Source organism: Coccinella septempunctata, chromosome 2, assembly GCF_907165205.1.
Source record: "Coccinella septempunctata chromosome 2, icCocSept1.1, whole genome shotgun sequence".
NCBI classification, from domain to species: Eukaryota; Metazoa; Arthropoda; class Insecta; order Coleoptera; family Coccinellidae; genus Coccinella; species Coccinella septempunctata.
Genome location: NC_058190.1, coordinates 20,574,874 through 20,600,543, shown reverse-complemented (window position 1 = coordinate 20,600,543; position 25,670 = coordinate 20,574,874). Strand labels below are relative to the sequence as shown.

The following is a 25,670-nucleotide window of genomic DNA, read 5'->3' as shown; positions in this document are numbered from 1 at the left end:
CTCAGTGTATTGAATGTGATTGAATGTTGTGCTGCTCAACTGTATCTTGATAGTTACAAATTATTGATCATATGTATATATAGGCCTAACACCTGGCCACTAGCTGATGTAGAAAAATTTCTGGAGGTTTTCTCGAATATCCTCCAACAGTGCACAATGGAGAGATCATCTTTCATTATTATGGGTGACTTTAACTTGAATTTTCTCTCAGATTCATCTGATATTAGAAAATTTATGTCACTACTTAATAGTTTCAACTTAACACCATCTAATTATAAAGTGACACGTCCATGTTCAGGAACTTGCCTTGACAATGCTTTCACGTCTCTTGTTGGTCGAACCGAAGTGGTGGAGTATCATATATCTGACCACTCTGCCTTGAAGTTTTCGACTGACCTGTATATTGATAATAAACAAAAATCCTCGACATTCACAGGGAGAACCATTAATGATCGAACTGTCAGAGCTTTCCGGAATGAGCTATATGTGGTATCATGGGATGATATTTACCAAATCCCAGTCAATCCAAATATTCTTTGGAATACTTTTCACAGTCGATACTCTGGGGTGTTTGATCATTGTTTCCCTAAAGTGAGTAATCGTTCATGTTCCTCAAGCAAAAAATTCAAACTGTCAACTGAAAGCAGATTTCTCAAGAACCTATTGGATATACTTTATATAGTTAAATTCTCTAGACCTGAATTCTGTTCCTTGTACACAACTGTAAAAAAAAAATACGATAACTCACTTACCAAGGCTAAAAAAAAATACTATAGCGATCTCATCTCAAATTCTGACAATGTTTCCAAAACATCCTGGAATGTTATAAAGTCCCTTACAAACTGTAAAAGACCTGAAAAAGTGTTTCCCAGTCATACTGATCCATCTCTTCTCTCAAATGTATTTAATAGCTACTTTGCAGATATTCCATCTAATTTAACGGCTCAGATGACTCATTCCTCCTCATACAATGTCAGAAATCGACTTGATCAGTCTTTCTACATGTTTGATGTCTCACATGATGAGATTCTGTCAGTTGTCAGATCTCTTAAGGACAAGACTTCATTTGGTTATGATGAAATACCAATAAAAGTCATCAAGCTTTCTATTGACTTAATTGTTGAACCACTCTGTTTCATCATCAACAGATCCTTCAAGGAGGGTGTTTTTCCTGACCAACTGAAAGTCGCAATCGTTAAGCCAATTTTCAAGAAAGGCAATAAGGAAGATCTTGGTAACTATCGACCTATCAGCATCTTGACATCCTTCTCTAAGATATTTGAAAAGATTTTGTGTAATAGGCTGGCAAAATTTTTCACTAAATTCAATGTGATATCACCCAGTCAACATGGTTTTCTAAAGAATAGAAATACTGAGACGGCTCTGTTTGAATTGATTAATGATATCACTATTTCCCTTGAGCAGGACGAAATTCCATTAGGCCTCTTTCTTGACCTCTCCAAGGCATTTGACTGTGTGAGTCATCGGAGGTTACTGGAAGTTCTTGAAGATTGTGGAATTCGAGACAAACAACTGAAACTCATGGCAAGCTTCCTGTCCTCTAGAACCCAGAGAGTAGTTGTGCAGATCGATGGTCGAAGTTTTTATTCGGATCTGATACCTATCCTGCTTGGAGTGCTACAGGGGAGTATTGCGGGCCCACTACTCTTTTTGGTCTATATCAATTTCTTGCCGGGGGCGTTTCGGGGTGTGGCTGGTGTTACGGGATCCGTCAACAGTTTTCCAAGATTAGAGAACTGTCAAATATCATTAAGAAAATTTGCTGATGATATAAATTATCTGATAAAATCTCATATTATCACATCAACTATAAATGAGGCAGCTAATCTGCTCACCATTGTAAGGGAATGGTTGTGTGCTCATAATCTGGTTCTAAACATCAATAAGACACAATGTTTATTTTTCCATAGCGACAAATCCAGGCAGACTTATCCCAAGTCAATTGATATTTTGGATGGTCGAATCGAGGTACACGATCAGGTTCGATTCCTGGGAATCATTCTCGAGAGGCACCTGAAATGGGGACCTCACACGGATAAGCTTGGTCAGAGACTCAACTTTGCATGCTATACTCTCTTCATGCTCAGAGGTATACTCGATTTAAGATATCTGAAATCGGTATACTATGCTAATTTCCATTCTCTTCTCTCCTATGGTATAATTTTCTGGGGTAGTTCATCATTTATGAATGAAATTTTTATTATACAGAAGAAGGCCTTGAGAACAATGTTATTCCTAGGATATAGAGACTCTTGCAGAGGCTTGTTTAGGTTAAATAATATTTTAACAGCCCATGGGTTGTATATTTTTAAATTACTAGTTTTTTTCTTTAAGCATTCTCATTATTTTGATAAGTTTAGGAATGTTAATAACACAAGTAAAATAGAAGCATTTCATGTACCTTTTCGTGTAACAACTTTGAGAGAAAGATCTGTAGAATGTATGGCAGTAAATCTATTTAATGTCCTTCCTCCCTCTTTCAGGTACATTTCTTGTATTAGAAAATTTAAGAAAACACTAAATGCTTTCATAATGAATTGTGAACCCTATAATCTTGCTGAGTTCAGGGACTACTGTAAACACAGACCTGTACTCACCTAATGTATTGTGTTGTTGTTTTGACCTGTTCCTCTTTCATTGTAATTGTTTGGAATCAATAAAGTATCTATCTATCTATCTATCTATCTATCTATTGTTTGCATATATCGGCCATGTACTGGTAGAGCTTCTGAGGTCGAAGTTTTCTTCGAGAATTTGCACAACATACTTGATAAACTCACAAGAGAATCGACTAAATATATAATTTCGGGTGACTCCAAAATCGATGTTCTCTCACACAATAATTTTTCTGAAAAGTTTGTATCTATCTTTGAGAGTTTTAACGCTAAGTTAATGAGTGACTGCTTCCTCTTCGACTTGCCTTGATAACATCATTACAAATATTATGAATGACACTTCGGCGTGTGTGAAAAATGAATATCTATCTGACCATATGGCTCAGGTTTTTACTTTCTCTGCATTGTCAGAAAAAACGGGTGTTAGGAAAAAAATTCGGTTGATTAACGAGTCAACTATTTCGGAATTCTTGTTATCTTTATCAAGGATTGACTTCAGTTTCATCGAGAGTGATTTTTCCTCTAGTGTTGATTCATTATGGGACACAATTCATTAAGTCTATAGGAACCTTTTCGATGAATCTTTTCCGTTTATATTTATTCGAGGACATACGAGACATACAGTTCCAATAACACCACAGGTTCAGAAAAAAACACAGTATTTAGGTATATATATAGGTATGGCAAAGGTATCTGAGATCAAGATCGACGGATGACTATAACCTTCACCGTAACTTCTCCAATCATGTTTCCACGTCGCTACAAAAAATTAAAACCCATTTCGAAAACAATTTAGCATCTTCAAAAAATAAGAAGAAACTCTTTAAATTGTGATGAAGTCCAGTTTTCTGAGGAAAATTGGAGTTCATCTTAGTGCATTTCTTTCGTTTTGAATTTCCGTCGTTGAAGATATTTTAATTCTCGAATATTCCGTACGTTCATTCCGACAGGCAGAGTAAATGTAAAAAACCACTTATCTGTATTTCACGTTGTTTTTCTTACATGCCGCTGAAGATTTCGACGTTTTTCATCTGTTGATGTGCGATAAACCGGAGCTGACGACGTTTTTCATTCTTGCCGCATTCTGGAATTTTCAGATTTTTACCGTGAGAGGGGATATGCCTATAAAAGCAAATTTTACCCCCGCGACGGTCACTTTTCGACTGTTACTTCAGTTCTTCGGCTGACTTTTCGACTTTTGACTTTTACTTCAGTTCTTTCACTTCGCTTCGGTATTTTCGATTTTTCGCTTTCTAACGTAGTGACTTCTGTTATAGATTCAGTTAATTTTCGGTATTTCTTTCGCCGTTGAAGAATAATCATTTTGTGTTTGCATCAGTGCTTAGAGTTAATTTTTTTTAGTTTTTCTTTTAAATCCTTTGAGTTTCGAGTGCTTGAAACAAAGGAGGTAGGTCCCCGTCTGTACCGTTCAGTTTCTTTGTTAGACCTACGCCGTTACTTCCTTAACTTTGACACTGCTGTACTGTATCGTTTTCTGTTGTATTTTATCGTTCTTTACCCTGTTTCGCGAGTCTGACTTTTCCCTTCGCTATCAGTCATGGCGCGTAAGCCCTTGGGGTACTGAAGGGAAAGTTCCGTCAACCCCCCCTGTCCGCGTTCCGCGTCATAAGTGTTAAATCCGAAATCTCTTCTTTTCTGTCAGTCATGGCGTGTTATAACCCTTGGGGCAGAGAATAAGAGATACCGCACGTAGTCAGTGAAATCCCGTAGTTGCGCTAAAAATAGACATTTTCTTCGCTGTCAGTCATGGCGTGTTAACCCTTGGGGCAGCGAATAAAAGTCTCGAACAGATCCGCCCTTATTGTGTTTCATTTCCGGAGAAATACAACTACATACCGATACCGTATAGCAAGTCCTTAGCATTCGTTCCGTCAGTTCTGGTTGGCGCATTTTTATTGAACCGTTAATTTTTCACTACACCCGGTATAAATTTCATAAGTGCTCGTGACCGGATAGGATTTCCCGAATGTATGTTCGCTTATAGAATCACTCATAGTTCGTACCTACACATATCTCACTTGTACATCTAATTAGTTTCCGAAGGTGTGAATAAACTTTTACATAATTCGATTTTGACTTCTTCGTTGTCGCTACCACCCTAGACAACATCGAGCTCTGTCTCCGGCTAGCAGCTACTCTGGTAGGTTTGCTATTCTTCCTATTGAAAAGAATAGCTGGCGCTCGAGATTAGGTTTCTCCGAGTAAACCACGTTACAAAATACATCCGGTCCTCTTCCAATACCAGAGTGAGCATTCCACTGGTCAGGAACCTTTCTGGTGAGATCAGTAACAGTCCCACAGAATCGGCTGATGTCCTGGCTGAGGTTTTCTCTCATGTCTTCACGCCTGAATTGCCCGGCCCAATGCCACTACCTACATCACCTCGTTCAGATTCCGAAATCTCCAATGTTGAAATAACCGAAGAAATTGTTGGCAAACATCTTTCTGCATTGAATATTTCTTCTCACCTGGTAGTGATGGAATATCTTCACTCCTCTTGAAACGCTGTGCCAACGCATTTGCAGTACCCCTCACTATTATATTTCGTGAATCTTTGTCTTCCTCTTCTCTTCCCTCCGATTGGCTTTTCGCTTGTGTAACCCCTATCTTCAAAAAGGGAGACAAGCTTTCACCTCACAACTACCGTCCTATTAGTCTCCTGTCGATTGCTTCCAAAGTTTTGGAGAGGATAATCAAGGAGCAGATTTTGAAGTTTTCCCTCGAACACAGGCTGATACCAGACCAACAACATGGATTTTTTCCGGGACGTTCAACTGTTACAAACCTTCTTTCCTGTTTGTCCGACTGGACGAAGGCGTGGGACTCCGGTCAGCCAGTGGACGTGATCTATCTGGATTTTTCGAAGGCGTTCGACAGGGTACCACACGGCCGACTTCTCACTAAACTCGAACACCTGGGAATCAGGGGAAGACTGTTGAGCTGGATTAGGGCTTTCCTAACAGGCCGCTCGTATCGCGTTCGTGTCGAAAGCGAGCTTTCTACTAGATCATGGCAGGTGCTTTCTGGTGTGCCCCAGGGGTCCGTTCTGGGACCACTACTGTTTATTTTGTATATTTCTGATTTGCCACTTCACTTAAGATCCACCATATCTCTTTTCGCCGACGACCTTAAAATATACAATTCTCCGATTACCAACTATTCGACACTCCAAGATGACCTGGATAGCTTGAACAACTGGTGCGGCACCTGGATGCTTCCTCCAAACATAAGCAAATGCTCCATTCTGCACATCGGAAAAAAGAACCCTCGTCTTCCATATAACATAGGTGGTCAGGTTCTTGCACCAGTTTCCCAATTATCTGACCTTGGCATCATAGTCTCTAACGATCTCAGCTGGCGTAGCCATATCGAGCACATCTCATCTAAGGCCAAACAACTGACCTACGTGTTCTACAAATGTTTCAAGGGATGCAACAACAGAACATTTGGAACCATTTTCAAGACCTACATCCGTCCCACACTCGAGTATGGGGGTCCGGTTTGGTGGTGCACAACGAGAGGCGAGGTAAATTTACTGGAGACTACGCAAAGATGGGCCACTCGTATCGGCTATGGACCTATTCGACCCACTTATCAACAGCGACTCAGAGCCATGGGCCTGACATTTTTCGAGAAGAGGAGAGCTCGCGGGGATCTTATATTCTCATACCGAGCTATTCGCGGTTTTCTGGGTGACAGAGTTGGTGACTTGTTCACTACGAATAGGAACAACCTCAGAGGTCACCACTACAAACTTAAACGTGAAAACTTTAAAACAACTCAGCGTCAGAACTTTCTTCCAAATAGAGTTTTCAGTGCCTGGAACAGTCTTCCAAATTCCGTTGTGGAGGCCCCTTCGGTGAACACGTTCAAAAACAGATATGACGAATGGAGGTCGGTTCAGCAGGGTCACTAATGTTCATGGCTTGGACAGATCTTATCATCAACGGCGATAAACATTCCTTCTTTTCTTTCTCTAATATCTAATTTTTTTTTCTTTTTTCAAGGTTACTCTTCTCCTATTGTGACTGCGTACCAATTTGTAAATTTCTCTTTTTGAGTTTATAGGTTTTTTAAACATCAACTCTTGTAATTTTTGTAATAATAATAATAATAATAATTTAGTTGCTTTGTTTACCATGTCGTCCCAAAATTCTGAATGTGTGAAGGAGTATAAAATCGAATATCTGTAAGGAAACTACGAGAAATTAATAAGAAATGTTTCAGAACATTAATTAATAATAGTAATAATAAAACTACTTGGAGCATTCTCAATAGATTAACTGAAAAAGGTAATTCTGGTAAGAATATTTTCAAAAATACGAAAGATCTCGAGAACTTGGCAAATACTTTCAGTGAATTCTTTGGGAATGCAAACTCTCTAAGTGATAGAGAACAAACAAATTATAATCAAATAGTGAATGATGTTAATTGTTAATAGCAATTCATTCTACATATTCCCTATTACTGAGAGGAAGCTCGTCAACATCGTAAGTAAAATGAAAAATACAAATTCTTGTGGGAATGATGGTATACCAATAACAGTGATCAAAAGTACTATACATGTGATAGCGGAACCCTTGGCTGATATTATGTACCGTTCTTTTACTGAAGGAGTGTTTCCATCTGCACTCAAAATATCCCTAATCAAAACCCCTGCATAAGAAAGGGATTATATATGACGTCAAAAATTTCCACCCAATTAGTTTACTCAGCTCATTTGCTGAAATATTTGTGGACTCTTGGTAGAGAGGCTCTGCTCTTTCATGTATAAATTCAAAATATTTTCGAACAAGCAAAAAGGTCACCTGAAGAACAGGAGTACTACAACAGCGATGTTTGAACTGGTCACTGATATTGTTGACGCTTTGGAGAATGATGCAATCCTTATTGGGCTCTTTTTAGATTTGCCCAACGCATTTATTTATTTAAACAATGAGAAGGGTTGAGGTGAAACCTATAAACCCATTAAAACAAAATCAATAGTAATGTGAATAACGAAACTAACTTCAGACTCTAAACAAAAATTTACAGGTGACAAAACCGAAAAACTATCTAGGTTGAGCACTCCACTGATCGTATCTGTTTTTGAAACTATTGACCGAAGGGGCTTCTACAACAGAGGGTGGTAACTTATTCCAGCGATTGAAAATCCTGTTGGATAAAAACTTCTGACGTGGTGTTGTCTTGTAGGGTTCCTTCGAAAGTTTCAAATTATGACCTCTCAGGTTGTTGGAATTCAACGGGAACATTTTTCGGAAGTCCTCGCCAAGATGACCGGCCATAGCCCTGTAGGCGAATATGAGGTCTCCCCGCTCACGACGATCGGCAAAGCTGTCAAGTCCAAAAACGGCCAATCTTTCTTCGTAGGATGGTCTGGGGTATGAGTAGGGTAAACGAGAGGCTTGACGTTGGACAGATTCAAGAATGTTTTCGTCAAATCTGGTCGAGGGCCACCAGACCTGTCCAGCGTACTCGATTATCGGACGGATATAGGTTTTGTAGAGGAAACTGTACACACTACAATCAGACCCCCTGAAGGATTTCCCGAGAAGATATGTCAGCTGCTTCGCCCTCCCAACAACAGTTGAAATATGATCCGACCAGGTGAGATCTGAATTCACAGTTACTCCAAGGTCTAGATGTCTAGTAACCGTCTGCAATTGGTGTCCGTCGATGTTGTAGGATACACATGGGTTGTTTTTACCAATATGAAGAACGCAACATTTTTCCTTGTTAAGAGGTAACAACCAGTCACGGCACCATCGAGAGAGTAGATCCAGATCCGCTTGAAGAAGATGAGATGAGAGAAGTGGCAGGTTGTAAAGCTTGACATCGTCAGCAAACATGGAACAGCTCGATCTGAGGCATGCTGGTAAATCCGATATATAAAGCAGGAAGAGGACTGGGCCCAACACAGAGCCTTGCGGTACACCAGATGACACAGCCCTTTCTGCAGCTGAATAGATATTTCCCACTCTCACTCGGAACTTTCGGTTGGAAAGGAAAGACTTGAGCCACTCCAACAATTTACCTCTAAGTCCCAGATGTTCTAGCTTCGAGAGAAGTCGCCTGTGAGGTACCCGGTCAAATGCTTTTGCGAAGTCCAAGTAAATTACATCAATGGGGTTTCCAGAGTCGAGCGCTTTGGTCCACTCATCAAGGTACGATAGTAGATTTGTAGTTGTGGAACGACGGGGAAGGAAACCATGCTGGGACCCAGAAATTATATTATATTCAGAAGAGAAGTGAACAATATGGTCGCTTATGATCCTCTCCAGAATCTTGGACACTGTCGAAAGGATGCTAATTGGTCGATAATTTTGCGGGTCAAGTTTGTCGCCTTTCTTGAATACTGGAGTTATTAATGCCGAAAGCCAATCAATTGGGATGGATGATGACTTCAGTGATTCTGAAAATATCATACGTAGAGGGGTCGCAAATGCCCCAGCGCAAGTCTTCAGTAAGCGCGCAGTAATTCCATCAATTCCCGGAGCCGCATCGACCCTAAGTTCCAAGAGGTACTTCTCTATAACTTGCTCATCGAACACGAGGTCAGATAGCTCCGCCTCAACACGCTGGACTTCAGGAGTAGGTACAATTCCTAAGGGTTCGATGGTGTAAGCTGAGGCGAAAACCTCAGCAAACATGTCGGCCGTTTCGGCAGCGTCTGTACATGCGTCCCCACTAGAGTTCCTCACTGTTGGAACACCAACCTTAGAACTCGATCTAACGTACTTGTACAACCTCTTCCCGCTTTTGGACGCAACCAATCTTTTCTCGTAGGAAGATTTTGCCTCTTGTATAGACGACGAGACAAAGTTGGAAAAGGAGCGATGATTTCGATAATCTACCATCGAACCACTGCGAGAAAATCTACGCCATAATGCCCTCTTCTGTCTCACAAGCCTCATAATACCCTCGTCTATCCAAGGTTTTATTGGATTCTGCTTGATTATCTTAGTTCGCTCGTTAGCACTTACAGCTTCACGCGTAATCTCGAGAAATATCTTCCACATGGAGTCAATACTGCCTGCATCCAAAAATGCTCCCTCCCAGTCGGTCCGATTGAGGTACTCCGAGACTTTCTCGTAATCAACAAATCGGAGAGTTTTCTCGTGCTTTCGAACATTGGAAACTACCTGCATCTGAATCTCCGTGGTTAGTACTGAGTGGTCGGACTTTCCAAAAGGGGGCATATAATTCAGGTCGGATATTAAGTTTGGGTCAGATACTATGATGAGGTCCAGAAGAGAAGGGGTTTGGCTTATTCTAAACCTTGTAGGACGAGTAACAAGTTGATGGCAACCAGAATTGTGGATGAATTCAGCATAAGTGTAGGATGGAGAACTCTCTGAAACTAAGTGAGGCAGCGACCAGTTAACATCGGGACAGTTGAAATCTCCTGTGATCAGAACATTTCTGTGTTGCGCGAAAACATCCGCGAGGAATTGGACACATTGCGTGTCTGCGGGACAGGGGTGAGGTCTATACACGCATCCTACCAAAATGGAGGTATATTCATTGGAAATATTGATGAATAAATTGTCTATGTCCAGCCAATCCTGATGCTCAACATGCAAATTGAATTTATCTGTGATCTCGTCACTTACGTAAATACAAACACCCCTAAATCCCAGAGTGTCATTACTGTCATTACGAAAAAGAGAATATCCCGGAATAGCAAATCGAATCACTTATGGTTGGTTTGAGCCACGTTTCTGTGATGAATATTATAAAAGGTTTATGCATTTGTACGAAAGTCAACAGTTCCGAAAATTTTGGTGAGATCGACTGGATGTTAGTGTACAATATGGGCCATATACTCAGATCAATTAGTTTTTTGGTTGCTTAGGAGAACACTTATCACTGCATACAATCGTTGGAACTTGCTTGATAAATTTAATGGTGAGATCGTGCTCTCCCTGTTCCCGCCTCACCCTAAGCTCCTCTCTAAGAGCCTTGAGCTTGGCGATTTGGTCCTTCGTCCTATCCTCCTGAATCTTCATGTCTCTATAAAGTGGATGCCCGCGAAGGGAAGATTTATGGCGCAGAATGTTTGCAGCTGTGTCGGGATGAGAAAAAGACAACTTTACCCATCTAGGTCTGGCCGTATCTTTGGCTGGAAGTCTGATGACATTTAATAGTGATCTACTGGAATATTCTTGTATGTGCTCTATGATGGCAGATACCCTTTCCCTGTCTATCTCTTCCCCAGTTCCTTCTGCTAAGTTGGTAATAATAATATTATGAGACCTGCGCACGCGGTCTAAAATTTCAGGAGTCGGATCAGGAGTAGCTGCAACAGAGGGGAGGATTCCGCCCAAGCCAGATTCGAGATCAGCAACCCTATTGGCTATAGTAGATATTTCCTTGCACATAACAGACTGGTCTTCACGAAGCGCGCATATACCATTCTCATGAGATTTCAATTCAGAATCGTGTGAATCAAGCAGCAACGAGTGCTTATCAATTGCGTCGGAGCAGCTAGCTATCTGTGAAAAGAGATCATCCTGACGTTTTTCTATACGTGCTATACTAGTTGACAAATTTTTCATCTGCTCCATCAGGATTTCAAAATGTTTTACTGTCAAGGTCTCCGCGGAAGAGCTTTCCGGAGGGACCTCGACGTATGGTGATGTTGGACGCTGACTAGCCGAGTTACTTCGCAACTGTCGTTTTTCTGGCAGAGCATTAACGGATGGCGATATCGGGCGCTGGCCTGCAGAGGAACTCCGCAGCAACCTCTCACTAGAGGTACAGGCGGAACAAGACCATTTTTCGTTTCTTTCCTGAAAGATGGAACATCTTTCCGCATTTTGAACATGGGAACATAAGAGCAGCAGTCGAAAAAGACTTGTTACAAACTGCACAGGAGCTCAGCATCGTGTATGCGCAAACAGGTTCAAAATCAGACTAAATAGGATGGAAAACAAAGAAGACTTTTCACCTTCTTGGGTCTATAAGAAGGACTTGTACAGAAATGGAAGACCTCGGCAAGGAAAAGGATAAGGTGAGTGTGGGGATAAAATATCACACCCGTCGGCAAGGTGCCAGTCTGTCGTTATTCGGACTAGAAGCACAAGTCGGATAGTGGATGATTGCCTTAATAATTTGTGTCGAGCGACGACCGTGCTTAGAAAGTGGAAACTGTCGGGCTCAAGGTCACGCGTCTCGGGAAATTAAACTTAAAGAAATGTAAACAAATACAGTAATATAATATTAGTAAGTTCGCAAAGAAAGAGAGTTATACTTGCGAAATGGGTAGACTGATTCTAACAGCATCAAAGAGACCAGATTGACTGAAAATCAATCACTTCTACGAAAGTAAAACCACGGAGCAACCCACACACGTTCGCAGGTCTCGCATTCACATGACAGCGTAAATCATGAACGTCTTTTAATGAAGCTCTCTTTTTGTGGTATACGCGATTGTCAACTGGAATTGTTCAACAGCTACTTGTCTGATAGAAACGATACCTGAAAAATCGTATACGTCAGCATAAATATGACTGCAAAGAAAATAATAGAGTTAAAAACGAAAAAACCGCGCTAGCCTTACACCACTTCCAAAAAAATCATAATTTTGACTTCGATGAGGTAAAAATTTTGGATAAAGAAAGTAACTATCACAGAAGATGTATTAGTGAAATGGTACACATTTCCATACATGAAACAGTTAATGTTCGTACAGATACTCAAAAATTGAGTCTAATTTATAACAATTTATTGCGAGAAATTGATAAAAAATAAATCAGAGTTGGGGGAGATACACCGTAACATGTTTGGGAAAAGCAAGACACCGGCGACCGGCAACCAGTACCATATTTGCCGAGCTAAGAGAGCCACCACATACGTTCCTACATAAAATAATAGATTTGACGGAATATAATATTTGTATGCTCCAATGATATTGAACAAATTTAGCCACATCGTAATACACTTGACCTAATTGGTGAGTTGAATATGTGTGTGTGTGAGTTAATTAGAAAAAACAAAAAGAAAAAAGCAAAGAATTCCACCTGAATGTGAGTCGTTTTCTGAAGAATTTTGTGTGTTGTTTGATTGTGTTATTGTAAGCAGATTGTTCAATTTGTCCAAAATTTCAATAAATATTTTTAGTCCTGAAGAAGATCCCAAACAGGATCGAAACGTCGACAGTTTGGAGTGAGTGTATTATTCACCCCATTAGCCGTCCTGAAGCCAAGATCCCCTTTCCTCTAGTTATAAGCAAGGACGAGATTGTTTGATATGGAATATTCAATTTCTTCTTCAAAAACTATGTTTTCCTGAATGCTGTAATTGAAACATCTTTCACCAGATCACAGTTGAATATAAACCTGGAAAATGGGATACTTCTCTTACCTAACGAGTGGGCTAAAAAGTTCGTAGGCTGACACATACATGCATATGATTTTTAGTTAGCCCTAACTTTCAAAAAACACGTTCATAAATTTGACAGCTGTCGTACTATTATTCTGTGAGTTAAAGCATTCTGAGTGAAGCAACTATTCTTAGCTTGAGAAAAAAATTGACAAAAAGGAATATCGTATGTTTGTGAAGCACTGATGGTTTCGACGAAAAAAAAAACTGTTGAAGCCAAAGCTTAGTTATATGAACTCTGCCCCAGGAAAATCAGACGTTGAGAAGTGTTTCGCTAAATTTAAATGAGGCGAAATGAGCACAGAGCAGATAAATGCAGAGGACGCCCTATAGGGGCTGTTACCGATGAAAACATAAGAAAAAGTCCACAAAATAATTTCCGATAACCATAAAGTGAAATTGATTGATATAGAAGAGGTCCTAAAGATAACGAAAGAACGTGTTGGACATATCGTGAATGAATATTTGGGTATGCGAAACCTCTGTGCAAAATGGGTGCCGTGTGGGCTCACAATCGACCAATAAGAACAACGTATTGATGATTCTGAGCAGTGTTTGGAGCTGTTCCATCGTAATAAACCCGAATTTTTACGTCGATGTGTGATAATGGATGAAACATGGCTCCATCATTTCACAATAGTCCAATAGACGGCCAGCTCCAAAGCGTAGAAAGATGCAGAAGTCGACTGGAAAGGTTGTGGCATCAGTATTTTGGGATGCGTATGGTATAATATTAATCAACAATCTTTAAAAAGAAAAAACCATAAACAGTGACTATTACGTAGCGTTACTGAACAGTTTGAAAGACGAAATCGCGAAAAAACTGCTTCTTTTGAAGAAAAAGAAAATGCTTTTTCATTAAGACAATGCACCTTGTCAAAAATCAAAGGAAGCTATGGCAAAATTGCATGAATTGAGCTTCGAATTGCTTCCGCATTCACCGTATTCTCCATATCTTGAGGTTATCACCGAAACTGACGCCTATTTTGAAGCTAAAGACAACTGGTCTCGCAAAATTGCACAATCGTTGTATCGCCCTCGATGGTAACTATATTGAATCATAAAATCAAATTTTACAAAAAAAAAATTTCTTTAAGCTAGCCTACGAAGTTTTCAGCCCAACTCTTACATCATATTGTGGATCCATATTGTTTGGATTCACGTCTGTTAAAATGTATCCGCATTTGGATGAAAAATGACACCCCTTTATTCGTATTTCCGTTGTTCCTACTCTTCGGAATGCCTTTTTCGAATACAAGGGAATTTTTTTCAACAGCGATTAGATGATTGATGAAATGATGGGCACGAAATATATTTCACATTTCTATGCCACGAGTTTCCACGTCAAACAAAAAGAATAATGTGGTGGAATGCGGGCCGAAATCGAATGTACATAAAACACTCTGATGTTATTGATGCATTATATACATTAGTGCGCAAGATGCTGTACAGAAAGAAGTCTCTCAGCGTCTTCCTAGTTCTCATCCGGATAAAAACCCATTTGAATCTTAGGCTTTTCAAATTCTCACGACTCTCAAAGGCTCGTGACTTTGCTCTGAGTGAAGAAGGGTGTAGATTTCTTGAAAAATGGGGGTGCCAGATAGTTATAAAAAAATTAACTTTTGAACTTGTACTTTCACTATAGTGTTCAACAGTTCCAAAAGTACCAAAATGAAGTAAGTTATTTAATTAGAGTCTTTTACAAATTTTAACTTCGATATGATCAAAATTGATATTTTTCAAGAAATAAAAAAACATTAAACGTAACATACCTAATTAATTGGCACCCAACATGGGGCATCTCTTTTATTTCTTTAGACTCTCTATTCGATCTCCATCATTTTTATATACAGGGTTGGGATAAAGTTTGGCACCAAATTAATATCTTTAAAACAAAACCGTCGATATTTTTGAAATTTGGCAGCTGAGTGTAATGGACCACAATGCATCTGATGAGCATATTTTCATTAATGAGATACTTCCGGTTTAACCGGAAATGACAAAACTTTTTTTTTATTTAAATGGGACACCCTGTATATTTCTGCAGATTCTGAAAGTGCACCTTGTTTCGGATCTGTCCATATCGGGTTCCATGTAAAAATTATCTGTAAAAAGAAGAAATTCAGTCTTTTTGTACATTGGAGAAAAAATCCATTCAAAAAAATAAATCGTTGTTATTTGTTTCAATAGTGAGCAATAAAACGAAATACTTTGTATTAGATAACTCTTTTTGCTTTTCATGACGTATTTTTTATGAAAATCTATAGAAAAAAGAAATAATTACCGTCCGTTCCGTTTTAAATATATTAATTTGGTGCCAAACTTTATCCCAACCCTGTATGTATGGTCCATTGTTCTCGTGTTGAGCCAAGTTCTGTTTAAATTACACGAATCTCCATCAAAAAATGATATTTTGAATAATTAGGTGAAATATTTACCGTCTGAAATATTTGATAATTTGAGTTTGTTTCCTGCTCTTGTTCGCCTCATTGAATTTTTTTAGTTGGACTTTTTCACTGAGTTTCCCAATACATAATACATTACTGTGTTTTATCTTTGAGTTGCATACGCCATACGGCCATATTATTATGGCCTATCTTATGATAGTTCTCAATTTTTTAGATTTCATCTCATTATTTGAAACAATTCTGAAATTATCGAAGCATTATGGACTCCAATTGGGATTGTCATAGACTTTCGAAAGATGAACTCGAATATGAACTGAGTATGAAATGAAGTTGTTGGTACGGTGGAAAGTATGCGAATGTGCCTTTGGAATGTTTTGAAGTTGGAACGATCTGGACATTCATTAACTCATCCGGTTTATTCTCGTGATTGCGACGAGGGATTTGAAATTGTATAGGGAACAAAATGAAATAAATCGCAATCTTGAGTAAGATTTTCAATGGTGATGATAGAAGCGGTCCATCTAAGAAAATTTCATCGAATATTGGGCTTGTAGTAATAAAAAGAATTGATAGGACTAATCTAACCGATGCACCAAAAATTAAAATAAGAAGTGATCTTTTATCTCAAGCGTGAAAATTGATGCCTACATTGAAGCAGCGCTTTAAAATTTTGCAAAATCAAGATCCAAGTATCCTTCACGCGACTATGTTTAATGTTGCTTCGGAAGACGAAGATATGGCGGCAATACATAATTCAACATCAAAGAATATTGTACAATCGAGCAATCGCTGTGATTATGCTGAACATCGTAAATCAATTCCTGTAACTTAAGGGAATCTCAAATTTCCAGGTGATGGCAAAGATATGTCTGTTTCGGCATTTCTTGAACGTGTAGAAGAATTGCCTAGGCACGTGGGAAAGCTGGAACTATTCGAATTAGCTCCTGATCTATTTCGTGATTCTGCATCAACGTGGTTCGGGGCAAATAAGAAGAAATTTCATTCTTGGGATTATATATGCTTGTCTTTAAAGAAACAGTTCCTTCCACATGATTATGATGATCGATTGTCTGAAGAAATAAAAAAACGGACTGGTGAAAAAAATTTGAATTCGATCCTTCATACAGTTTTTGAGTAACCGAATTTTTATCATAGCAAGTTGTCAAATCTTTGCTTCTATGGAGTGTAAGTGGGTGCAATAAAATGCACTTTTTTTTTTGCTGCAGCTTGTCGATATCAATTCACAATTTGAAGTCTATCCTATGTTCAGTTTTTGAGTAATCGAATTTTTTATATTGGACGGTGTCAAATCTTGGCTTCTAGGGGGTGTAAGTAGATGCAATAAAATGCACTTTTTTTTTGCTGCGGCTTGTCGATATCATTTTCAAATTTGAAGTCGATCCTATGTACAGTTTTTGAGTAATCGAATTTTTAACATTGACAGGTGTCAAATCTTTGTTTCAAGGGGGCGTAAGTGAATGCGGCAAATGACATTTCTCTGCTTCATTTCGTCTATTAATTTCCTGAATTTGAAGTGCATTTTATGAACCATTTTTCAAACATCATTGACAGTGAATGATGATGGGTGTTTTCAATATAACTTTTGAAATTTGATAGATACATTTTTTGAGTTAACATTTATTCTTGTTTCCCCTCAGCTCTCCACAGGCGTGATTAGAAATGAAAAAATGTAACGTAATAATTATAGTTCTCATATCATTCTGGACAGTTGTCGTTAAAGCGAATGCGCGACATTAGTTTATTTCAACTCGAACGTTGCCTAGACTTTCCTACCTCAGTCGAATTGTTTATTTGGTATAAATGAGAAATAAACATATTTCATTCGGTAAAAGAACTTATTTTTCGATTCATACAGGTCTTCTTTTCGGTATTGAACACATGCATGGATGACTAATTGTGTTTATATATGCCTTCTTAGAAAATCAGTACAATGATGTTGCAGGTTTCAATGAAAATATATCAGGATCTCGGAGGTAAGGTGTGTCGAGTGCAAATCTAAATTTGTCGGTAGAGCTTTTATTGAGTGTTCATTGATTGTTTGACCAAACCGTGAATTGGCTGTAGATTGGAGTTTTATAGCGAATTCCATGGTAACAACTGGTGCTTACTAAATATTTGAAACTCACAACAAAAATTCCAGAAGATCTAAACTTAATTCTGGCAACATGGCGTTGATGGAAGCATTCGTTGGCGAATTGAGTAAACTTAAAAAGGATATTTTAATCGAAATAATAATCAGCAAATACATTCCAGTCGATCTCAATGTAAGCGAGGAGCTGAAAAACCATATTAACTCTAGTGCAACCAACTTGGGTGATCCAGAAGACAATACTTCACGGGATAACCTGAAATTAAACGACGAGTTCCGTGAACTGAAAAATGAACTCAAATGTGCAAAAATTGAATTAGGCTACTCGAAAAGGCTACTGAGTGAGTTAGAAAGGTCGGTGGAAAACCAACAATTACTTATTTCCAATTTAACATCAAACCAAAACAAACCCAGGAAAATGACCTTGCACCAGGGAAATACCGACGTTGCCACTATGACAAATTTTTCTAGGGCTAACGGAAAAAGTCAAAAATCTGATGTTGCCACGTCGGTGAGTGTGTCAGACAATGGCAGGAAAAATGAAGTTGTCAAGTTCCCGCCTCCCTCGGTGAAGATTGACCCCAAACTACAACCTAACACAGAGGAGAAAATAATCAAGAAATTGGAACGTCCGATGAGCATCACAGTTGGGCAAAATCGAAATTCAGAAGATTTCACCGGAATTCCAAAATTATGCTGGTTACATCTGGGTAGAGTTAACATGAATACAAATAGGGAACAAATATTGGATCATCTTAAGAAGACCTTTGGGAGAGATGACTTCGTCGTGGAACAGCTGCCTAAAAGGGATGATGCGAAGAGTATATCGTTTAAGATCGGAGCTGATATCAGTTTATTAAGTGACGTTTATGCCGGGGATAAATGGCCTGAGAATGTGACGCTCCGGAGGTATTTCTTTCGAGGCTCCAACAGAGCGCAATGGTCGAACTAGTGACAAAGACGAGGCTCGTAGAAACAACTCAGGTAAGAGAAAAGCAAAGTTCATAGTATTGAATCAGAATATACAGGGAATAAGAAGAAAGATCACATTGTTAGGTATTGTTTCTGAGGTTAAAAAATGTGATGCAATTTGTATCACAGAGCATTTTCTGACGACTGAATCCCTGAAATATCTTAATGTTAGTGGATATGTTGTTGCCTCTGCTTTATGTAGAACATCCTATAGGCGAGGTGGGGTGATGGTTCTCGTCAGGAATGGCGTTCCGACTGAGGATATTCAGTCCATCAGGGAAATGTCCGTTGAGAAGGTCACAGAAATGGTTGCTGTTAGATATCCTGAAAAAAATATTTTATTATTGGCTGTGTACAGGGTGCCTGATGGCGATTTTGGGGTTTTTTTGGATATATTTTCTGACGCTCTCCAGGAATTATGCCAGTTGAAGGACTTTAGGGTTGTTGTGGCAGGAGATTTTAATGTTGATTTCAGAGGGGATAGCACAGAAAAAAACAGATTGCTGGACCTCATAGAAACATTCGGATTACGAATCACAACTACAGAACCATCGAGGACGACTAAAACATCATCAAAGTGCATAGACAATATCATGACAAACTTGAGTGAAAACGACACCACAACCGAAACAGAGGAGCTACATTTCTCGGACCACAGGGCTCAGATATTCACTTACATGCATGAAGATGAGAACCACAAACGACAGGAACACATTTATAAACGAAACATGGGAAAAAAATGTATTCGGAAGTTGAGAAGAGCGATAAGGGAATTTGACTGGGAGAGTTTGTTGTCGGGAAAGTCAGCGCAAGAAGCGTACACCTCCTTCCACGATAACCTTGTTGTAATGATAGAGTCCTTTTGTCCTATTCAGAGAAAGCTGGTGAAGAAGTGTAAGGCTAAAAATTCAATACCGTCGGATCTGAAAAATGCAAAAAATGAGTTGGAAATTCTGGCCCTACAGGCTATGCTAAGAAGAGAAGATACTATATATGAACTATACAGAAGAAAAAAAAAGCAATTTTTTGAAAGGCTCGAAAATCATAAAAGAGAAACAATGGAAAACATGGTATCTAGGGCAGAAAATAAAACGAAGGTTATATGGAGGATAATAAATGAAAACGTAAGGTCAAAGAGGAGACAGGATCCTGGGGGTCGATTGAAAGTGGAGAGTATCAGTGAATACTTTTCGAGGATTGGCGAAGAGCTATCGGAGAACTTGCCACGGGCAGAAAAATCTGCAGGCCACTATTTGAAGGAGTCAACAGTCAGATCTAGTGGTTCATTTTTCTTCAACCCTATAACATCTCAGGAAGTGGTTAAGATTATTAACTCCCTGAAGCATAAGACGACCATGGATGTATATGGGATACCAACATGTCTGATAAAGCAACTGGCAGAGGAGATTAGCGATCCATTGCAGATGGTGTTGAATAAATGTGTTGCGAATTTCCGGACAAGATGAAACGAGCGAAGATTGTTCCTGTATTCAAAGGAAAGTGTCCGAATTGTTGTCAAAACTATAGACCCATTGCAATACTTCCCGTTTTATCGAAGATTTTTGAGAGATGCATCAAGGACCGATTACAGGGATATTTTGAGGGTAACAATTTATTTACGGCTAAACAACATGGATTTCGAAAACACAGATCTGTTACAACTGCATTGAAGGAAATCCTTGATCAAATAGTGGACGCCTCAGAAAATCACCAACTATGTCAGCTTATTTGCTGCGATCTCACCAAAGCTTTCGATCTTGTAGACCATACTATATTATTGAATAAACTGCAGCACTACGGCGTAAGAGGTGTGACATTGGATTTGATTAAGAGCTACTTAAGTGGTAGAACACAGAGAGTCTACTGGGAGAAACGATGGTCGACTAGTACCAACATAAGAATGGGTGTACCTCAGGGGTCAATTTTGGGCCCTCTCCTGTTCCTCATCTTCATAAATGACTTGGGACTCCTTGGTGTGCGAATGTTTGCTGATGACAGCTCCTTCATACTGCGTGGTGACTCTCAACTGTCGTTGGAATTTGAATTGGAGAGGCGGATGAAGGAGGTGGAGGCCTGGTTCACGGCGAATCGTTTGGTCATGAATACCGAGAAAACGCAACGAATATGTTTTTCTAAGTCAGAAGATCTGGCCACACTGAGTTTTCTCGGAGTGCTCCTTGATTCAAGGCTCAACTGGAAGGAGCATATTGAGGGGATGAAGAAGAAGCTAAACGGGGCAATATTTGCCATAAGACACATGAAAAGGAATTCAACTCACCTGTCAGCTAGAATCGTCTATTTCTCCTTCTTTCATAGCGTAATTTCATACGCAATTATGTTTTGGGGCAATTCCTCGCACGCGAAGGAAATATTCCTGCAACAGAAGAGGGCTGTACGGGCGCTTGTAGGCGCAGGGTCTAGGGAGAGTTGTAGGGGTTTTTTTGTAACCGAGGGGATACTTACCTTGCCGGGATTATATATACTCACCTGTCTAAATTATGTTCACAGACATATCGAAAACTTCTCAGTGAGCTCGTCTGGATACAATACAAGAAATAGGGACAAGTTGTGTATTGGCTTCCATCGGCTATCTGGAAATACCATTTATATTGACGTCTGGGGACCTAAATTATACAATAAGCTGCCGCAAGAGATCAGAGCCTTGCCCGAGAAGTTGTTCACTAAATCAGTGAAGAGGTTCCTTATTGAACAGTGTTTTTATACCATAGAAGAGTATCTTGCCATTGATGTCAAAGTTGATTGTTTCCGTGTGTCAAATTTTGTTTGATTGTGTGACTCATATACACTTACTTTTATTCAGTGTCTTTTTGTTTATTGTTTGTGTGACGAATTCTACAATCTTGATTGTATGAATTAAGATCAGTATTTTTTGCAACATTTTTTTTTGTAACATTATACTGAATATACTATACTATACTATACTATACTATACTATAATATCACCAATGCAATTCGATATTATCGCAGATTCCATTAGATGAGCAGGTACCTAAACATTGAGTGCATATTATAAACTCCGTGTAACAATTTTGAAATATCCTGATCTAGTGCAATACTACTATATACCATCAATGGAATTCGCTATCAGTGGAACTCGATAATTCATTGAAGTTTTGAATTTTTTGTTTGCATTTATTATTTTTAATATGATAGACAAATACACAAGTACATTTCAGAAAATGCGACTTAAAACTCCTTACCTCCGAGCAGATCGTGCAACAGTGAAAAATCAAATGACTGAAAGAAAACGCGTTGTTGTCCGACATACCTTCGTTACATGAATTGTCCCCTCTTCATAAGATTCGATCGACAGAATATTCAGAAGCTCGGCAACGTTCTGCTAGAAAATAAACTAATGATGCGCATTCGTATTAACGACCACTGTCAATTTTTTGCCGCATTTCTTACTACTGGATTAGCATTCTAGAGTAATAATATATATCATATGTGTGAGACATTCGCCACGGTGTAGGTGTTCTCCAATTTCGGTCGAGATTTGTTAGTTCTTTGTTGTTCTTTGTGTGGAAAAAGGCTCTGCAGCGGTTGGGAGAAACCGTGAGTGAGGGTTGTGCTTGATTGTTGGGAAACAATTATTGAATTTTTTTACGTATTACGCTTGTAAGATAACCAAGAGTTCAAATTCTGCATGCCGTCATCTGTGAACATATGAGGAGTGCAGATAACGATTAGGTATTTTGGGGAATTCCATGCAACACGTGATTCATAGACACATTCCTCACCTTTGTTTATTTTCCTTCGTGGGTTCACCTGACTTGACCTGGACCTTCCTGTCTATGTTTATAAAATAAAGTCTCCCTGGTCGGTCTCAGTGGAGTGAAGCGTGTGTCCTTTGTGTTTTATTCCTTTGAGCCTTTCATTATACATGCTCAGTTTTCACTTGGTTACGCTATTTGGGATACGTACACCATAATCAAAAATAAATAAACCATACAATAGAGGAATTGTTCACAACATCACAACTAAGATTAAAATGACCAACCAACAGGTCGAGGAGATTACACTGAGACAGATTTTAGACGAGATAAGGGACGGTAAGGAGGAGGTTAAGGATTACATATCCGCCACTGAAACGAAGTTATTGTTAGAGATCCAATCATTGAAAAAGAGGAACGAAGAACTGGAAACAGAGAATGAAAAGTTGAAGAACAGGTTAGAGAAGACGGAGCGCCTACAGAAAAAGAAAAATATAATCATTTTTGGTCTTGAAACGAATTCTAAATTAACATCGAAATATATCAGCACTGAATTAAACCGATTATTGAAAACTCGAGTTGAGACATCAGAAATTAATGATTGTTACAAGTTGGGGGATCTTCCAAATAGTCCTATCAAGGTAGAGTTCGTTTCTTATCAAACAAAAAAATATATATTCGATCATACTAAGAATCTGAGGGGTACTGCTGTGTCAGTTGCTCATGACTTGACACCTCAACAACGCCAGGAAAACAAGAAACTAAGGTCCTTTTTGCTAAAAGCTAGAAAGGATTCGACAGAGAGAACCTTTATCAAAGGTAATAAATTGGTGATAGGTCGAGGAGTATATGACCTGACAGACCTAGAACGCGAAGAAAGGACTGAAGAACGAATTACTACATCGGATACTGCATCCTCAGAGTACAGTGGTGGCAAAGGAGTAGAGGGTTCTGCACTGATGAACTCTGCGCCTGAGCCGTCGAAAAAAAAAGAGAATACCAGTTTCGTAAAATTGTTGATACCATCTGAAGCACCCAACAGGAAGTATATGCTAAGGCATAGATCCACAACAGAAAAAGATAATTAATTTAAAATAATTTATCATACACCTATGTCTTTATGCCAATATATATCAATATAACTCCTCTAAATAGACGATACAACATATAAGTAATAAATAGTTTATTTTCACTTCGACACAATTGCACATTTGTGGGTTTTCATCATGAATCGTTTCATTAAGGATTACGACAGCCTTGCGTATGATACAAAAATAATAACTAACTTAGAACATATTAAAGATTATAGCTTCATGGAAAGTCTCAGTATATTTCATATGAATGTAAGAAGTATCTCAGCAAATTATGATGAATTTGTTTTGTTTCTGGAGTCTGTTCAGACTACTTTTGATATCATTGTCCTCACTGAGACTTTCCAGATACAAAATATAAATATGTATGGAATTGTTGGTTATAGCATGGCCTACAATGAAGGCGATTACAACCAAAACGATGGTGTCTTGGTATATGTGAAGCATGGTATATCTTTCCACTATAAAATAATTGAGCTAGGGGAAATTAAATGCATGGATATAGATATTGAATGTTCAAATAAGGAGAATATTAAATTAACAGCGATATATAGGTCTCCAAAAACATGCGTACATACGTTCAATTTGAATCTCAGTAGATATCTAGAACAAATAAATGCAAAACAGCATATACTCATAGGAGATATAAATATTAACCTTATGTCCCAAGAAAATTTTGTGGAAGACTATAAGAATATCATGTATTCAACAGGTTTTATATCGGTTATAAATAAACCTACACGCCCTAGCAGTAAGAGCTGCCTAGACCACATATTTATAAAAAGAACATGTACGCAAGATGATATATATGATAGATGTAATGCTTGCATAATACATCACTTAATAACAGATCATTTCCCAACGATGATTTCCTTGAATGTATCAGTAAACAAATCAAAAGGAAGAGATAAACCAAAAATAAAAAGCTATATTAACTATAAAAAGTTGAGGAGTGATCTCGAGAGGGAAAATTGGTGTGAGATTTATCAAGGAAATGACGCAAATATGATGACCAATTCATTTATTCAGATCATTACAAATTATATTGAAAAAAACACACATAAGAAAACAATAAAAAATAAAAACATTCAACGGAAATTATGGATCACAGATTCTTTGATAAAATTGATAAATGAAAAAAATAAACTCTATTTGAAACTAAAAAATGACCCCAACAACGAAATATTGAAAAATCAGTATTCTAAATTGAAAAATGAAATACAGAAGAGAATTAAAATTGCTAAAATGGAATACATAAAAAAAATTGCTGAAACTAAAAACTCAGAATCCAAAATTGTATGGGACCAGGTCAAGACTGTCTGCGGTGAATCCAGGAAGGAAACATCGATAAAATGCATTAGAATCCATGGAGAAATTACTGAAAACAAAAATATTATAGCCAATGCATTCAACCAACACTATAGTACCATAGGGCAAGTATATGCGAGTAATATTGAAAATGTTGAACACCCAGCGGAAAATAACCCTATTCAAGGGAAAACATTTTTTTTATCTCCCACAGACAGATTTGAAATAGAAACGATAATGGAAACGTTAAAGGAAAGAAAAGCTCCTGGGCACGACGGTATTAGGACCGAGATCCTTATTGAAATAAAAAAGGAAATTTCGGAACCCTTAACACATATCATAAACCATTGTTTCGTCACTGGATGTTTTCCGGACATATTGAAGTTGGGAGTTATCAAACCCTTATACAAGAACGGAGATAAGCTTGAAATGGTCAATTATAGACCCATCTCATTGATATCCAACTTTGCGAAAATAATGGAAAAAATAATATACAAACGCATGATGCAATTCCTTCTCGAAAATAAAATAATACATGAAAACCAGTATGGATTCATGAGCGGTAGATCTACTGAGGATGCTATCAGAAAATTAACAACCAATATTTATGAATATCTAGACAAACAAATTCCTTCTCTTTGCATCTTCGTAGATCTTGCTAAAGCATTTGATACCGTCTCACATGAAATTCTGTTGGATAAACTTGATAGATGCGGATTCCGGGGTAAGATTCATGAGTTATTAAAGAGTTACCTATCGAATCGTAAACAAGTTGTTGAGATCGATGGAAAAAGAAGCGAAGAGAAGTGTGTCACTTACGGTGTTCCGCAGGGTACGGTGTTGGGGCCACTCTTATTTCTAATATATATTAACGACTTGTTTAAGGTTCCCTGCAACGGAAATATTATCGGTTTTGCAGACGACACCGTGATCATATTTCAAGCAAACTCCTGGGATGAACTGAAGAGTAAAACGAAGAACAACTTTATGCTAGTGAAAAATTGGTT

At 38.5% G+C, this 25,670-nt stretch overlaps 2 protein-coding genes across 4 annotated transcripts in view; one reads left to right on the top strand and one right to left on the bottom strand.

Moving 5' to 3' along the window:
• LOC123306460 (nephrin-like) overlaps positions 1–25,670 on the bottom strand; it is a 907,827-nt gene that overhangs the window by 498,006 nt on the left and 384,151 nt on the right. The window lies entirely within an intron of this gene.
• Positions 17,636–21,160, top strand: LOC123306461. Of its 2 annotated transcripts, XM_044888480.1 has the most exons (3): positions 17,636–17,668; positions 17,723–18,542; positions 21,039–21,160. In XM_044888480.1, the coding sequence occupies exons 1-2, from the start codon at positions 17,644–17,646 to the stop codon at positions 18,508–18,510; spliced, it is 813 nt and encodes a 270-aa protein (XP_044744415.1). In that variant the 5' UTR covers positions 17,636–17,643; the 3' UTR covers positions 18,511–18,542; positions 21,039–21,160. The 2 variants fall into 2 exon arrangements, with proteins under 2 accessions (XP_044744415.1, XP_044744414.1); XM_044888479.1 differs by lacking the exon at positions 21,039–21,160 and having other exon boundaries at positions 17,723–19,756.